This window comes from Trachinotus anak, unplaced genomic scaffold, assembly GCF_046630095.1.
Source record: "Trachinotus anak isolate AG129_WGS33_773 ecotype Australia unplaced genomic scaffold, CSIRO_AGI_Tana_v1 ptg000032l, whole genome shotgun sequence".
Lineage (NCBI taxonomy): Eukaryota > Metazoa > Chordata > Actinopteri > Carangiformes > Carangidae > Trachinotus > Trachinotus anak.
Genome location: NW_027273883.1, coordinates 16,817,278 through 16,834,186, shown reverse-complemented (window position 1 = coordinate 16,834,186; position 16,909 = coordinate 16,817,278). Strand labels below are relative to the sequence as shown.

The window sequence follows — 16,909 nt, the reverse complement described above, 5'->3', positions numbered from 1 at the left end:
TCGAAAACCAGTTAAGCTCCATACTATGCGCTCTAAACAAAACTTTCAAAATGTTCTAAAAAATGAGTGGTGGTGGCATTTCTGACATACTCTGTCAGCATGCTGCGGAGAATGCCAGTGACTCTCACAAAGAAAAACAAAGAGGTAGGCAGGAAATACAGGCATGGTACGTGGCGCAGCTTGCTAAGTGGCCAAGAAGCTCCAAACGTTTAGGCAGCATGAGATAATCCAGTGATAGTTTTATCATGTCAGCAGCCTTCACCAGTACCATCTTTTAGGAGAAGCCTTAAATCATGTAAACAATCTTTTTTTTTTTATCGGTGCATCACAGTAAAACCCAGAAAGATGAAATGATTTTCATACCTGATAGCTGTTTTAGGTTTGTATGCATTTCTTGCAATCAGTTACAAAAAAATCAAGCAACTATGTGTTGATCAAGGAGTTAATTTGTAGTAAGTCTAAGCGTTCTTAGCAACTCTACAGCTGTGAATCAACAGCTACTAATGTTTTTATCACATCCGACAAGGCTATGCACTATTTTAAAGTCTTTCTGCTAAGCTAAGCTAATCAGTTGCTGGCTTAACCTTCATGATTACGTACGTGGTGATTGTTGCTTGACAAGAGCTCAGCCATTGTTGTGTTTACAAGACAAGAGGTTTTAAAACACCCTCTGAACAGTGCTTCAGGGCAGACTAACGGTTACAGTGAGTCACGATTAGAAAATAACAACAACATGGTCTGGGGCTAGCTGGTTAGCATGCTAATTTCAGTAGAAAAAAAGACATGAAAGAAACAAGAGTTAACATTGGCATTGTTTTCCACCACTAGAGACAGCTCTTGACGAGTAAAGGGTTGAAGTTTGATGCAGAACTTGCAATATTTCTTCTACACTGGTAAGTTAACAGCTGTTAATGCTAACGTTGGCTGTGAAGCAACTTACAAATAGCTCCTTAAAGCTATTTGCTGCTAAGTTGAAAGAGAAAGTCAATCAAAAATGTATTAATCTCTTTCAGTCCCTCTTACAGGTACGCTATGAAGAACAGGAATCAGTGGGTTTGCCTGTGTCGTTGTGTTTTAGGTGTGTGTGTGTGTGTGTTTGTGTGTGTGCATACATACTTCTCATATATCCTCTGGCCCCTCATGAAGACCTTGGCTTCACTGTCCAATGGGAACGTACCGTCATCCTTACGGAAGCGGTAAAACAACTTCAAGTCTTTGAACTCCCGGTGCTCGTCACACACTAAAAAAAGACACACACATTCATAGAATGAGAACAAAGTTTTTTGTTTGTTTTGGTTTAAAGGGCTTATCACCCCTAGGAATTACACACTGCAAACCATAGAGAGAAACATGGATAATCAAGACAGAACAGAGAGAGTTTGTTATTGACTACTAGACAAGAACCCAAGATACTGAGAATATGTCTATAAACACAGACACAGTTGCACACAGTCGGAGGAAGAGGCAGCCTTAATGTTTCCTCTTGACTGTGTCCTTATATTTTAGTATCATGACCAACATACAGAGATTAAATTATAAGACACAAAATAATAAAAACCTGTTTCATGTTCATAACTGAGGTAACTGTTTAACAAATTGCACATTTACTTTACAGCTAAATCCATTTACTTTAGCTTCATCCAACTGTCAGACAGAGATAATTTTAGGTTACTGCCAGTATCTGCTGGGAGTAATTTGTAATGGTAAAATAGAGTGCTGCAAAAATTAATCCTAAAGTTATCATTTTAGCGCTTCCAGTTCCTTTGTTCCAAAGTCTATGGGTTTTTGGTTAGATAATTGAAATAAGGTCTATGGTCAACGCAAGCTCAAGACATTTTTATGTTTTATTCTACAACATAAAATACCAGTAAATCAGTAAATACCACAATCTTGATTTTTTAAAGCTTTTATGTCTCTTAAAAAGGCCAGTGACTACATAAGACTACAGAGGTTGTCAGGGACATTAGACATCACCATGCCGGACATGAAAACCGATGTACTCCCCAGTCTGCTTTGACAGTCTTATTACGGTTATACTCACACTTTTGGGTGATGCCTACTTCCGGCTTGGCCTACAAAAACCTTCCCTGCAGCTTTCTAAATAGCACAAGCAAAAGTGTCTTATAAGGAGACCATAGGAATCGTGATTATGATTTTATAAAGCAGTAACAAAAAATCAAAACATCATTAAATCATTAATGTACAGCTGGGGTAAGTTAGTATTGAACTGACTCGGTCTAAACATCAACTAAAGAGAAAGAGGCAGCCAGATCATTCTGGTTCTGTCTTTAGAGTCTGGTCAAATGTGAAGCAGGTAGTGAGACGCTACGTTGGAGTCAAATTGGCTGGGAGACATGGAGAGTCATCCATCAAGAGGCACTGATCATTCCCAGAAAATGTCAAGACAGAGAGAGGAGGAGCAAGAGGTGGAGAGAGACCCCTGCAGCTAAAGGAAATAGAAAACACAAGAAAACTGCAAAGACTGATCCCATACACTGTGAACACACACACACACACACACACACACACACACACACAGCTCAGCCTTACCATGGTGAACAATGCTCTGGTCTAAAAGTTTCTGCATGATCTTGATAGCTGTGTCTCGATCTGCGGCCTCCTTGTGTTCAATCAGCCAGTCAATGAGCTCCTTGGCCACAAAGCAGTTTGGGTAAGTTCGTAGGTGGTGCCGCCGATCCTTGATCACCTTCCCCTCGTGGAGCCGCAGCCTGGTGGGCAACAAACAAACCACAGAGGAGAGAAAAATTTCTTTTTTTACACAATTCCTCAAAAATTAAATTAGAAACTTTATTTGTGTTTCAATTGACACCTGTGAGAAGGGTAATAGTAATGACACTTGTAGGACATACTATAAGAATTAAATAACAACAAGAACTGAATAAGGCAGTATGACCAAAAATCAACGTCAGGGTAAATTTAAATAATATCCTTAATTATGACAAATTTACAATAAAAGTAAAAGCAATCAATTTTTTTTTAAGTACTTTTAAACTACCTTTAGGGCCTGGACAACACTGAAGCATCACGCACTAACTATGCTAAATACTAAATGCATTGCAGGATATGCCAGCATTATTCTGTATTTCTCTTCACAAACACAGTTTATTTCTGAAAATGGCTGAGTAATTTTCTAAAACAGCTGGGTGCTGTAGTTTTTAGCAAAAGTTACCAGAGCAGGAGGAACCAGTGCACTTGTTGGGGACTATTTTCAGCTGTGGATTAATACACATTTTATTTTCCAATGAGTTTCCACGGTACCAATATGGTGCATGAGGGATTAACTCCAAATTAACTACAGTGTGTTTGTGTTCATTGTAATGAGACAACATGTCACCCAGTGCAACAGTGTGTTTCATCAAAGTGTTTTTGATTGAAAATTATTTTGTTGTTTTTGGTCCTTTTGTGAAATTTGTTGACATTAACAAAAAAGTTGAACAATACCAGCTTCTCCTTTTACATTAGCATTAAAACTGGTGCTTTGCTTTGCTTTGCTTTGTGTGAAGAAAGAGAGGCATGTGACCATTTGATGACTAGATATTGCATCTTTTTTTTAGGATACAGCCCTGGAAAACAGCTGACAACAGTTTTTTTGGGGGGGTTTTTCTGGATAAATGCATGGTATTCAAACACTGTCTACAGGGGTTTCTAATGTGACTACATTAAATGATGACACGACAAACCTCTCGTGCTTCTACAGATGGCCTGGTTGCTAGTTTCGCATCATCAAGGTGACCTCTTCCTGAACCTGAGTATTGTGAAACAGCCCACCGCAATCTTACCCAAGGTTCCAGCAGCTTGCTAGTTCCACTCCCATGCTGAGTCTGTGTGCAGCTGGCTAAAATCACTTTGAATTAGCAATGACAGTCCTAGTCCAAGCCTGCCCACACACTGTTCTGCCAGGACTCAAGATAGGCAAACAACCTCAGCTGAACAAGTTACAGACTTCTCTTCCGACCAGGTCTAGCTTCATCCTCTTTCTGTGTGTACAGCTTCAGAACATTTCACTCTAATCTACCCATAAATCATTCCAAATGGAGCTGGAAGCAAAATCATCAATCTTGCCGTTTCCTTACAGGAGGCTTAGTTGGCTGACTGGTGGTAGGTGCTCTTACTCTGTTGGTTATTCTCTTAACATTTCTTAAACTTGTGCTGGATCAAACAATGACAAAATGGGGGGCGTTTCTGAATGAGTTTCTGACACCCAGTAGACTAAAATGATGCAGGGTCTCAGCCGGAAAAAAAATCCATGAAGCCCCTACTCTCTATCACAGACTGCCATAGTGCAACAAGCTATCTACTGTCTATTTACAACTATGAACTGGTCACAAGACTTAGAACAGCAGCTGCATGTGTCTGTGTATCCTGGCAGCTGTCTTTCTGTCTGTTTGTCAGCCTTGTGCCTGAAGTAGATCTGCTCTAAGATAATGAGCACTCAACATGATAGTACAAAAATGTGCAATGAGATCTTTTTTTTTTTTTTTTTTCTAAATCCAGTGCACCGTTATCACTTCCAGGAACTGTGTCAGTCATGTTCCATGAGCTGGACTTGTGATAAAACGATTAAACAAAGGTGTGGATTAGGTAAACGCCTTGTTTTTACACCAGCTGTGTTTCATATCAGGTCTGATTTTGTTTCTGTTCACAAAATGAAATTGACTGTGACTTTCTCACTCCCTCCTGTCGTTGTTTAGTCAGAACTATCAATTCAGGACAATGCTAAAGGAAATCATAGAGTCAAGGTAAAGCACTGAGGGAGGACATCAATCATTAAACTGCACAATGTAACGAGACTAAGAGTCTACAGCCGTGCTAGGTGCTGTGTGAGGCTGGGACAGTGATCCTTTGGGGTAAATTCTACAATGCTTATACTAAGCAAGTAGTTTCATCTTAGTTTAGCATGATAGCATGCTAACATCTGCTAATAGCAATATACAAAAAGTACGGCTGAGGCTCATGTCACGGAATGTCACTTATTTTTGCAGGTAGGAGGCTTGAGGTTTGAGGCTAGATGAAATGTAATGGATTACCAAAGATCAACAGGCTTCATACTCTGGGGGACAGGAATGTCTGTACCAGGTTTCATGACAATCCATCAAGTAGTTGTTGAGATATTTCAGTCTGGACCAAAGTGGTAGACAAGTGGTGAACAACATGCTGTTAGCATGGCTAAAAAAGCTCTCAGCTGACTGCTGTGTCTGGACAAGGGGCAGGAAGACAGAGAGCAAGGCTTGTATGTCAAAAGCTCGAGTCCCTTCCCCCAGAACAGCAGCGCCTCAGTGGACTATGGGACAGCCACCCCAACCAACCCCTCGTTCACTGACACCAGCCACACTGCCAGCTGGCAGCCTCAGTATACAGCTGTGCCAGGGACACTGACACACACACACACACACACACACACACACAGTATACAATGACAAACAGGGAAACACACACACTGGTGCTAAGCAAGAGTACCCTGAAGAGTATGTCCAGACACAAACTCAATCTCTGGAGGTGATGACTGAGTGTTACTTTTTATGGTTCAGAACAGGACAGTGTTACAGCTTGTACTTCATGTAGCATGTAGTTTATCACACCCAGCTGGAAAACACAATTCAGTGGCGTATTTTCCTCAAAGTTCAGTGGGGGGCTGAAATTCCAGGCATTGGTGCCATGCTTTACCTACTGAGCCTCTATTCACTGCTAGGGGCGTGAGCCAGCGATCGCCATCAGGGTTATGGGGGCGTTCTTTACATACAGTAGGTCAAAGAGTACACATGTCCACAACACTGGCAGGGTTATTTGTACAATTTCCTGATAGGATGAATTGGCAGGATATGGTAATGACATGGGGTTAGTAGGGTCATCACTCCTGGTGCAGCTCAAAGGGCACTGTATCACTGGAGCAAAACTCGATCATGTGTTCAGTCCTAAAAGCAGTTAAGCAAAGGAGGATCCTGCAGAATCTAAAGATTACGGTGCACCAGGCTGTAAGGTGCATGTTGTATAGGTGAGGAGCAGCAGTGTGCGTGGGGAGGGTTGTGCATGTGGATGCCTTTGTTAGGTTGTGCATGCTGCAGTGGACCTTAAAAACTGTATGTAGAGCATGAGGACGAGCTAATGATTAACCTGCTGCCAGACATGATCACAACACTCACTTTTCTCATTTAAATATGTCATGTCCTGTCATGTTCTTGTCTAATCTGATCTGGGCCACAAAAACAGGAAAGTAAGTTGGGATGCAAACTAACAAAACAATGATTAGTTTTACGTTTTAATGCAGGATTTACTAATGATCAGATGACTGCAAATGTATCAGTGAGTTTGCAGATGACCCTGACATGAATACAACAGCCTCCTTCAAACAATGTGAGAGCCGCAGCACACCCAGGGTCGGCGGGGATCCAGGATAGGGACCGATCGACCTACCTCAGCTGTTCTCCGGTGACGAGCACCTCGGCCAGGCGCTCCAGCTCTGCAGCCTTCTTCTGCATGGTGTTCCCGATCCCGTCCATCTCTCTGCTAACACAAGAGCCACAGATCTGGGGTGGTTTTTTTGTTGCCAAGCACTCACACACAAATACATTCATCTGCACTGGTAAAAAAAAAAAAAAAAAAAAAAAAAATGCTCATGCTCCACTCTTTGCATTTTTGTACAGGAGTAAAAATGCTGTGCAGCAAAAGTGAGCACCAGCAAATAATTTTTTTTTTTTTTTTTTTTGGAGCTGACACCCACAGAGGGGACGAACAGGCTGAAAAACAAAGGCACACATGCGGTGATGATTTCAGTTCAGCAGTTCAGTTTTTCTGGGGCTTACCGTTCAAGCACCATGGGGAGCGACACTATGAGTTTATCTGTTATCCCTTTGATGCACGATGACAATTATTCCATTTCAGGAAACACATGCAACAATGCAGACAGTCAGAAGTCACAGCCCAGCCTCACTGTGTCAGCAGCTCCATCAGCAGCGGTCCACTTTTATTTCCTCGAAAACCTCCACCGGCTCCAGACATCTGCACACACACATGCATGCATGGACGCATTCACTGCCCTTTGCGAGTGCCTCCGTTTGTCTGCTGCTCTGTGGATGCAGCGTTTGTGAAAACGGGAGGCTCCCGTCAGCGGCGGCTGCGAGCGCTGGCTCGGTTTGTTTGTCTCTGACACAACACCCGGGATGAACGCACGTTTCTCTACACGGCGCAGCCAGGGCCCATCCACAGAGCCCCCGCATTGGGAGGACTCGTCTGTCGTCACTGGGGGAGTTAACCGGAGGGGCGGGGTTACAGAGAGATGTGGGTGCGCTCGATTCATACACTGTTGGGTACTGTAAATCATTACAGGGATGGACGGGATGGGTGGGACATGCCAATTTATCTAATATTACACGTTTTATGATGTAATAGCACAGAACATGCTGCTGTAATTGCAAAAAGTACATTAACATGCATGAAATTAGTTTAATAAATAAATAAATAAATAAATAAAAACCCAAAAGAAAAGCTTTTCTGACAAGATTGTTGCCTCATCTTTTGTGAAGAGTGACTGCCCTTTCATCCATTTACTTACAATAAGAGCACTCTGTTTCCCAGTGATTTGGTGGTTGGGTCTGAGGTTCGTTTTTGTCTTTGCAAAACTGCTGAAAATGTGAGCAGGGTCTTTTTGATTAGCTTTAGATTTACACCATGTATACCGGAAATGAGCTTTGAACATTTAACCACAGATTCCCAGTAGCATCTCCAGTGAATCAGCATCAGCAAACTGAGATTGTTTTCCTTGTTCACCTGCTTGAATGTTATCTCCTTCCTACAGTGCAAATATTTTGTCCAATATACCCAGTAGTTAAATGAGATGGAAATAAAAGGGTTGCACAAACATAAGAGCTAGTACAAAAAAAAAAAAAAAGATAGAGAGAGAGTATGTTACATCCTGTACCAAATGGTGGCCACATATTGCGCAACTCTAGATCTCATTTCACAAATGCATTGATCTCCTGACCCAAATATACTTTCGACAGTTGAATACAATTCTCAGTCACCTTTACAGTTATAATTGAAGAGTGATACATATTTTGCAGTCTGGATCCCATATCTTAATCACCGTAAAAACATGTCCAATAGCTCACTGGCCCATCTAAGAAAGTTAATAAAAACACTCATAGGTTATTGAATTGTCCAGATAACATGTGGGCATAATGTAGGTGTACATAAACAAGAACACAGAAATGCCTCCAGACAATCAGGCACCTACTTGTTGCTCAATTTATCAGATATGTAACAAAATGCGTTGAAACAAGCCCGGAGCATGGAGATGTGTGTTATCTCAGTGTTATTACAGAAACTAGTCAGGCCAGGCTGATGTTGAAGATATCATACATATATAAAGTAAACATATTCTTGGCAGAATTTGTAAAGAAAATGTAACAAATGACATAAATGGTATAACTAACCCCTGACTACATAAACTGGGAAAAGTATTTGATGTTTTCCTTCTCTTTTAACTGCAGAAATCACAAGGGCGGAGAGCCAATAGGCCTACAGGATTTTAATCTTGGAAAGAAATGTAAAGCTCAGCGCACTGCAACTTAAGAAAACACATGCAAATAGACAAAGCACAAGCAAATTCTGAAAACATCATCAATTTGACAACATATGTCCTGCAAATATTCACAACATGACCAAATGCACAAATGCACTGCAAATACTCACAACACATGTTTCCAGGGGACACTGAAAAGATGATTTCATAAAGTGTATGGATGATTTGTGACTTTTGAAGGTAAAGGCTTTGCATACACAGTGCACACGGATGGATTATGACACATGTATTGTAATGTATCCATGCAAGTGCGTCTTAGGCGGGTTCATCCGACAGTGAGACGGAAGTCAGGGAGAGAGGTTGACATTCAGCCAGGAGCCACGGGTTCGAATCCGACCCGTTGCCCCAGACCCCTGTAAACCAGACATTAAGGCTCACTCGTTTTTTTTTACATCTCATAAAACAATATTTTGGTTTACCACCTATGTTTTTCTTGTGAAGGGTGGTCATGAATAGGCATAAACATGCAGACACATTCGCTAGTTTGTTGACACCGCAGACTGAAACAGTCCGTATAAAGCCAGTTGGCCCATATGGCTCTCAAAGACCAACCGCGACATCTGCTGGTTAATGGGGGCATTGCGGGTCCCCTTGTAACAACTTTCTTTTTTTTTTCTTCTTTTTGTCGCCTTGATGACGCCACGTGTTGTCCGCTCATACATTTTACGAAAATGTGTAGCGCTTGACAGTAATTCATAATCATAGAAGACACATATTATATTAGATAATTTATGGGCCAGTGGCGCAATGGATAACGCGTCTGACTACGGATCAGAAGATTCTAGGTTCGACTCCTGGCTGGCTCGAATATTTTCTCGTTCAAATGTTGAGAAATACGTTTTTATTCATAAATACAGTTTCTGCTCATGGTGTCCCTGCCACCTGAGAGTCGAGCTAATTCTTGGTAGTGACAGCCAATCAGCTTTCCGTCTGCTACCAAAAATCTACCACAATTTGTCTGCCATGGCCAATCAGCGCTCGTATCGCTACCAAGATTTGCCTCCGGACCTACCAAGAATTGACCAATCGCTGTCTACGACTGCCCGGAGGCGGTCTTACGTTACGAACGACAACGAGAAGGACGTAATACCATTGAACTTCTTATCGGCATTTCTAACGTAAGTCAACATTTTATGGCTTTTGACAATATTAATACATTCGCAAATAAAAAACAAACAAAACATTTTTTTTTTTTTTTTTATCGAGTAACCCCTGGCTTAGAAACGTAATGACTAGCTAATAACGCTAACGTTACCAGGCCCGTCACTGTAAACGGTTTGCTTTTCCGACAGCAACTCCGTGATTTCATGCTAATATTAGCCTTTATCATAGCTATGTCGGTAGAAAATTTATTTAACGTTGGTACATGTGACTGACAGACTAGCCTACTTGTTGATGACAGTAATACTGTAACGTTTCCGTGGTCAGTTTGTTAGCATTACTATTGCATTTTACTTTAGCACATGGATGATTACGAATGTTTCTTGTAAACGAGTGAATACACAGATTAGACTGTCTAATAAAGTGGTGGAAAGTACTGTACTTAAGTACAATTTTGCGACACGTGCTGTACAAGAATATAGCCATGTTATTTTATGCAGATTCAGATTATAATAGAAAATAATATATATACATTACTCCTCAAAGGACCATTCTGCATAATTAACATTTTTTCTTTTAGTACTTAAAGTACATCATACACTTATACTTGTGTAGTTTCATTTAAGTAAAAAAATGTTTTACTTAAATGAACATTTGTTCACTTGAAACACAGTACTCCCACTACTGAACTTATTTTGTGAGAGGGAGGCAGACTGCTCCGGTCCAGTGGGGGTTCCTCATCCACTACCCCTTAATTATTAAATCCTCTTTGTGCCAGATGTGCTTAGCTGTGGTTAATGGTATATAATACTTGTGTTAGTACATGTCACTCCCCTATAACGCTTTACCTCTGACTCATAGTGATCCTGGGATGTCATCTGACATTTTGAGGCTGTGTTAAATATATACCTTGAGCATGACATAAAATCCACATTACAGTGTAACCATGAGTTAGTGTAATTAAACCTGTGTCTCTGTGTTCTTTATATTTTAATTTTTTAATTTAGATGGAACCTTGCTTCAGGAGACGGGCTGATGGCAGTCTAAATCTTACAGACACAATTGAAGCAGCGAAGGTGAAGGAAAACAACAAAGGAAAGCCGTGGACGCGACCCATGTCCCCAGAGGGAGTGCTGGACAAGGCCAGAAACGCTTTAATTCAGCACCACGGAGATCCATCAGGAACAGGAAACACTTGCTGGGTTTCTTTGAAATCCAGTTTGGTGTTTATCGTGGGCAGACCTTCAGATGGTTGGCTGAAAATGCCTTGGGATATGCTGCTTACCTGGTGGCAGCAATGAAGAGGGACCCCACAGGAGGCAGCAAAGACTCCCAAGACCATGCCCACAACAAAGAGTGTTTCAGGGAGTACATTGAGCTCTTTCCTTCTGGCAGAATTGCCATTGCCATGAAGGAAGAGCAATATGCTGAGAGAACTCCCAAGCGCGCTGCCACCACCCAGCTTTCTCCACCCACTCAGCAGGTTGCCACCACCCAGCTGGCTGCACCCAGCCAGCAGGTTGCCCCCACCCAGCTCTCTCCAACCCCTAAGCACGCTGCCACCTCTTCTCTTCGCTCTCTCTTGGTTAGGAGGCTGCCTGACCAGAATATCCTGAGCAAAAGTGTACAAAGGCTGGTTTCTCCCTTCAAAGCCAAACCTTGTAAGCAAACATTTATTTTTATAACACATTTAGTTATTTATGTTTAATATTTAATGCTGTTCACTACTCATGATGCTTATCTGTTTGTCATGCCTTTTGTGTTTTAGCTTTAACCGGGGCACATACACGGCCATCACCCACCCTCACCAACCCGACGGTGTCCACTGGGGCAGCCGCAGGACCCTCAGCTACCCTCACCCACCCGACGGTGTCCACTGAGGCAGCCGCAGGACCCTCAGCCACCCTCACCAACCCGACGGTGTCCACTGAGGCAGCCGCAGGACCCTCAGCCACCATCACCAACCCGACGGTATCCACTGAGGCGACTACAGGGCCTTCAGCCACCCTCACCAGCCTCTCTGCGTCTGCTGAGCTAGATGACAGCACACTGCTGGCAGAGGCAATTCGGTATGAGGAGGCACAGGAGGCACATGTGGCATGTATGTATCTACTCATTGAAAACATACAAAACAATATTAACTACTGCAAAGTTTGTTGGTCTGTGAGTGGTACTGGTCCTGATCATTTAACGAAACAAAACATCATTTAACATCAATTTAACAAATTTCCTTTCCTGGGATAATAAAAGAAAGTGAAGTAAGTTTGGATTTGTTTAATTCTATTTTTTTGTTTATTTCCAGCACAACGAGTCTGTCTTCCAGCTGGCTGGATACACACCTTGCCTGAAGTGGATCTCAAAGGCCCTGTTCCGGTGGACAGCGCAGGGGCATCCTGAGCTGGACTTCAGCAGGGTGGACAAACTTTGGTGGTATCCTCCACAGGTACCACTGAGGACCAGTAATTCTCCTCCATTAGAGAATTACTTTGGCCATTCCCTGCTGCTCTGGATGCCACGAAAGCTCTGGCAAGTCAAGCTGACCTGTCCGCATCCAGACTGTCACAAAGAATTTCTGACCTCAGCTGGCCTGCATCAGAAGATCAGGCAGGTGGTGGCTGTGGGAAAGATGTACTTTGTGGCATCTGAGTACCTAGCCTGTCGAAGATGCAAGCGGAAAGTCATCAGCTGGAGCCATGGCATCGTCTCCCAGCTTGACATTGGCCACAGGATGCAGTTCCCTTGCATCCTTACATCAAAACTTGCGTGTGATGTTGAGGTAGCCAGTTTGATGCGTCAGCGCGGGCTCGGAAACAGCAGCAGCCAAATCCAGCGAAAGCTGCAGGAGCGTCATGCTGAAGTCTGGTTGCAGAAGACAGTCCAGTACCTGACAGACTGCAAGGGGATTGCCAGCGCTGTCAAATCAGGCCTGATCTTGCCGGTGACATTTGAACCGCCACCTGCCATGCTGCCTGTACCCAAGCACCGGTGGCTGATGCAAGTTTATGCCCAGGATGTCCTGCAAAGGCTGGAGGAAATCAAGGCCGCCATCACTTCACAATATGGTCGTATCCTAAAGATGGACTCCACAAAAAAGGTGGCCCGAAAGCTTGCAGGACGCAGCTATGGCACTGCAACCTGGGCAACCAACGTTGGGAAGTGAGTGAAGGCTTTGGTCTTGGGCCGATGATCGAAGGCCTCATAAAGAGATACAGAGTGGCTGGGGTAGCTCCTCCTGAGATACTGTATGTTGACAGAGACTGCTGTGGCAACACTCTTCTGAGGAGGATGTTTGAAGAGTGGGACCAGCTGATAATCCACCTTGACATATGGCACTTCATGCGGAGGTTTGCTGTGGGCTGCACCACTGACTCTCACCAGTTGTACGCCACCTTCATGAGTCGCCTCAGCCACTGTATTTTGATGTGGGACCAGGATGACCTGACAGCTCTGAAAGAGGCTAAGCGTGCAGAGCTAGAAGCTGACGGGAGATACCCATCTGAGGCTGATGTGGTGCGCTGTATCAACCGAAGTGAGTTAGCTCTGCATTGCAGAAGAACCACACGTGGGGCGAAGGAGACCCAGGTTCTGATTGAGAGCCATATCCAGGCCTTTGATTGGAGATGCTGGTCGTGACACTCTGGGAGTCCCACTGATCAACTCGGCCCGGATGAGTGAAATCTGGAAGTCCCAGAGGAAACATCTGGCCTGCATCCAGGATCCTCCTGGTGTGCAGCTCTACATGCAGACCGGAACAGTATTAAAGGGAGGGCACCGTCTGCCAACCTACCGCTGTGCCAGAGGCTCTACATCTCTAGAGTCATTTCACCTCCACCTCAATCGTTTCATTCCCGGTAAATATGTGAATCTTTTTTCATATTCTAATAGTTACTAAGTGACTTTATTAAAATATGATTCGGTTTTTGTTATTTAACTGTAGGAACAGCTTTTCATGTATACATAATAAATGTTTTCATAGTCTTAGCATTTAAATGTATTTTTTAACATTTCTGAATTTACTTTACAGGTACACTGGCAAGTGACACCTTCTTCCAGGCGTATCTTTTGGATGGACTTGCAAGGTGGAATGAGGACCGGGCTGTAGCAGCAACAACTGATGAGCAGCAGCCGCACTCCTACAATCATCTTCTCCATCATGCAGCAAATACTCTTGCAGAGGAGGTTCTGGGGAAGAAGATCATCCCTTACATCGGGCCAAGCAAATACACTGGTAGATATCTATTATAATTGTTGTTTTTGGTGACAATTTAATTAAAGTTCAAAAATATCGTTTTACCACAGAGTGATTATATAATGTCCTGGTATATTATCTAATTGTTTGTCAATGTTTTTATATTTTAAAGATGAGCTGATCAGAGTGGAATACCTTTATCAGCAAACTGGTAAAGTTCTGCAGGACTACAAGTTGGCCATTGCAGAGTCAGAGACTGCTGATGTTGACATAGAAGTGGATGAAGGTTATGCTGAACTTGAAGAGTTTCAGGACATCACTGTTCCCACGTTTGACACAGAACGAACACCTGCTGCTTCCTCACAAGCATCAGTCTGCAGCATCCGTGATCTCGTCATTTCCAACTCCTTCAGCAACCAGCTCCATGCCATCAGTGTCTACAGTCCCTCCATCATTTCTGTCATCTCCTACAACCAGCTCCATGCCATCAGTGTCTGCAGTCCCTCCATCATTTCTGTCATCTCCTACAACCAGCTCCATGCCATCAGTGTCTGCAGTCCCTCCATCATTTCTGTCATCTCCTACAACCAGCTCCATGCCATCACTGTCTGTGGTCCCCCCATCACTTGTGTCATCTTTAGCAACCAGCTCCCCGCTCACGCAGTCAAATCCAGCACCCTCTCCTGGAGCACTTAGCTGTGAGTTTTAGCTTAGTATTCACACAGTGTCAGTTTGTTGTGACACTAACTCTAAGTGTATATTTGTCATAAAGACTTAAAGACAAATTTAAATTAGTTTTTAATATTTACCATTTTGACGTAAGAGTGCACAGAGTACACAGTCCCTTTTAAATGTACTTTTACATGTTTGTAAAAAGAAATCTGGGTTATGTTGGCTGTGCTCTCACAGGTGTAAGAATAGCTAACAAATTATCATTCCTTTTAGGATTCTGTTGGACCTGACAATATACAGGGGTATGGAGCCGTGCAGGACTTGGCAGAGTTTTTGGTTGGCCTCAGAGACCACTGTCTTGCCTTGACCGGAGAGGAGTGCGCCCAGATCATCACCCTGTGGCAGGCATTGGGGGAGTATGACAAGAGGAAGACTGTTTACCCACCACGTCACCAAACCAACCTAAAAAAGGGACGTTACAGAGCCACTAAAAAGATTGTGGCACCAGGTGTGGAGAGCACTAAAAGGTATGTTAAATAAGGCAAACTCAGTCTTGATTATCCAAAAATATTTTAAATAACTGAAACAGGCCAAAATATTGTGTCTGGCTTACATAATATGTACAATAGTAGTGGCAGTAAGTAAAGGCTTCATAAATAAAACAAGACAAGGCAACATAACTGCACTGATATCACTGGTATTACAAACAAAACAGACAAAACAACTAACAAAAAAAGAACAATAAAAATAGAACAATAAAAATAAAACAGAGTAAGCGTCACATAGAAAACAATCCGATATTAATAATATGTATTCTATTGCTATTTGCAGGTGCTTTGTTGGGGCTCACAGTCCTGCACAGTGGTCTGACTGCAATAGAGTGGTGGAGGCCATCTTCACAAGGCTCTGTGCTCTCTACCCAAACCCTGTGCGCCGTGACGGAGTGAGGTTGTCACGGTTTACGATGGTGGCACGTGCTTACAAGCACATCCGGGAGTGCATTATCACCAATGCTAAGGTGATGAGCGAGACTACCATCCAGCTACCAGAGGTGAATGCTGCAACAGCCACACAATGGTGAGTAAATTAGTATGCTTCATATACATGCCTTATACATGCAGCCGTAATTAGTTTTCATAACATTATGGCTGGCTCAGCAAAAGGACGTAAATCTAAATGAAGTAGACATTTTACAAAAAGCAACACACTACATGAGAGGATGCAAAATGTTTATTTATATTGGTTGTTCTTTGTTTTCCCAGGTTCAGCAGGCGTTGCAGGTCACAGGAAAAAGAGATTCTAAAGCAGGGTGTCCCAGCTCCAGATGCACCCATGGCAGGACCTGAGAAGCTTCCTGTGGCTATGCAGAAAGGACCAACACTGCATTCTGGCAATTTGGCTGAGCCTCACATTTTCATCCTGCCACCAAACACTGCTGGAGAGGCAAAGCTCAAAGGCAGACCACAACCTCAGGTTGTGTCCCAGACACTTACACATCCTGTCATTGCACCAGCACCACCCGTCGCTCTCCCCTTCGTTTTACCATCTGTGCAGCTTCCTACAGTGCCTGGACCATCACAAGTGATGGCTGCACCAGGAACCTCACAGATGATTTTCTACAACCCCCCGTCAGCTTCAGCTATTCCACCATCGGCTCAAACTCAGACATCCAGTCAACCTGCTCCTTACACAACTCAGCAATACAGGAAGAGAAAACAGGAGAGGGAGCTCAGTGGCTCTTTCAAAAGAAAATACATTAAAAAGACAGATGTAATCCTTTGCAGCAAGTGCAAGAAAGAGAGAAAGCCACCATCACATCTTCAATACTTTGGCAACTGGTACTGTGAGGTGTCTGAGACTCAGTCATATGACGAATGGAGGGCTGTTCTGGAGAAACGAGGTTACGGGGAAAAAAAAGGACAGAAAACAGAGGACAACCCTCCACCTCCTTAAAATTTGTTTATTTATGTATATTATTTAATCTGTTATTTTTATTTTTTTTTTTTTATGTTGTCCCATAGTAGGTAGTCTACATGTAAATATAAAGTTATTTTTTCTTTTTTCTTACTTTTTTCTTATTTTCTTTTACTTGTAAGTCAACACATGTGAAATAGACAGAGGTCAGGGTATGTGTTGGTGCTTGTGTGTGAGTGCAGTGGGGATTTTGGTCGGGTTGTGCTTAGGTTTGTGCCTTTATGTTTTTTGTTCATTTTGTTTTTTATCTTGCACCTTATTATTTTATTGCACTGCATTGTTGCCATGGGAAAGAAACTGACATTGTCAGGTCAATCAGATGGAGCTTATTTTAGTTATTTTATGCTTCATTTAATATTTATTTATGCCTTAAG

General features: G+C 42.8%; 3 protein-coding genes and 1 non-coding gene across 6 annotated transcripts in view; 3 read left to right on the top strand and 1 right to left on the bottom strand.

Annotated features, from left to right (window-relative positions):
* Nucleotides 1–7,235, bottom strand: part of deptor (DEP domain containing MTOR-interacting protein) — a 30,756-nt gene extending 23,521 nt beyond the window's left edge. The window contains exons 1-4 of one of the 2 annotated variants that reach the window (XM_071468771.1): nucleotides 6,822–7,235; nucleotides 6,433–6,525; nucleotides 2,551–2,729; nucleotides 1,117–1,240 (exon numbers count right to left, since the gene is read on the bottom strand). In XM_071468771.1, the coding sequence (XP_071324872.1) occupies nucleotides 1,117–1,240; nucleotides 2,551–2,729; nucleotides 6,433–6,525; nucleotides 6,822–6,835 (410 nt within the window). In that variant the 5' untranslated portion in view covers nucleotides 6,836–7,235. The remainder of the gene's footprint in view (nucleotides 1–1,116; nucleotides 1,241–2,550; nucleotides 2,730–6,432; nucleotides 6,526–6,821) is intronic. The other variant, XM_071468772.1, reaches the window with a different exon arrangement.
* Nucleotides 7,236–9,332: 2,097 nt separating this feature from the next.
* trnar-acg (transfer RNA arginine (anticodon ACG)) lies at nucleotides 9,333–9,405 on the top strand. The gene has a single exon. It is a non-coding gene; the product is annotated as a tRNA-Arg (tRNA).
* On the top strand, nucleotides 9,340–14,667 carry LOC139613260 (mucin-13-like). Of its 2 annotated transcripts, XM_071469734.1 has the most exons (6): nucleotides 9,340–9,717; nucleotides 10,708–11,361; nucleotides 11,469–11,801; nucleotides 12,003–13,551; nucleotides 13,725–13,928; nucleotides 14,062–14,667. In XM_071469734.1, exons 2-4 carry the CDS (start codon nucleotides 10,998–11,000, stop codon nucleotides 12,095–12,097), a joined length of 792 nt encoding a protein of 263 aa, XP_071325835.1. In that variant the 5' UTR covers nucleotides 9,340–9,717; nucleotides 10,708–10,997; the 3' UTR covers nucleotides 12,098–13,551; nucleotides 13,725–13,928; nucleotides 14,062–14,667. The 2 variants fall into 2 exon arrangements, with proteins under 2 accessions (XP_071325835.1, XP_071325834.1); XM_071469733.1 differs by lacking the exons at nucleotides 9,340–9,717; nucleotides 10,708–11,361; nucleotides 11,469–11,801 and having other exon boundaries at nucleotides 12,105–13,551.
* A 110-nt stretch (nucleotides 14,668–14,777) lies between these two features.
* LOC139612934 (uncharacterized) lies at nucleotides 14,778–16,514 on the top strand. The gene is made up of 4 exons (XM_071469093.1): nucleotides 14,778–14,786; nucleotides 14,835–15,088; nucleotides 15,393–15,638; nucleotides 15,824–16,514. The coding sequence occupies exons 1-4, from the start codon at nucleotides 14,778–14,780 to the stop codon at nucleotides 16,512–16,514; spliced, it is 1,200 nt and encodes a 399-aa protein (XP_071325194.1).
* The last annotated feature ends 395 nt before the right edge of the window (nucleotides 16,515–16,909 follow it).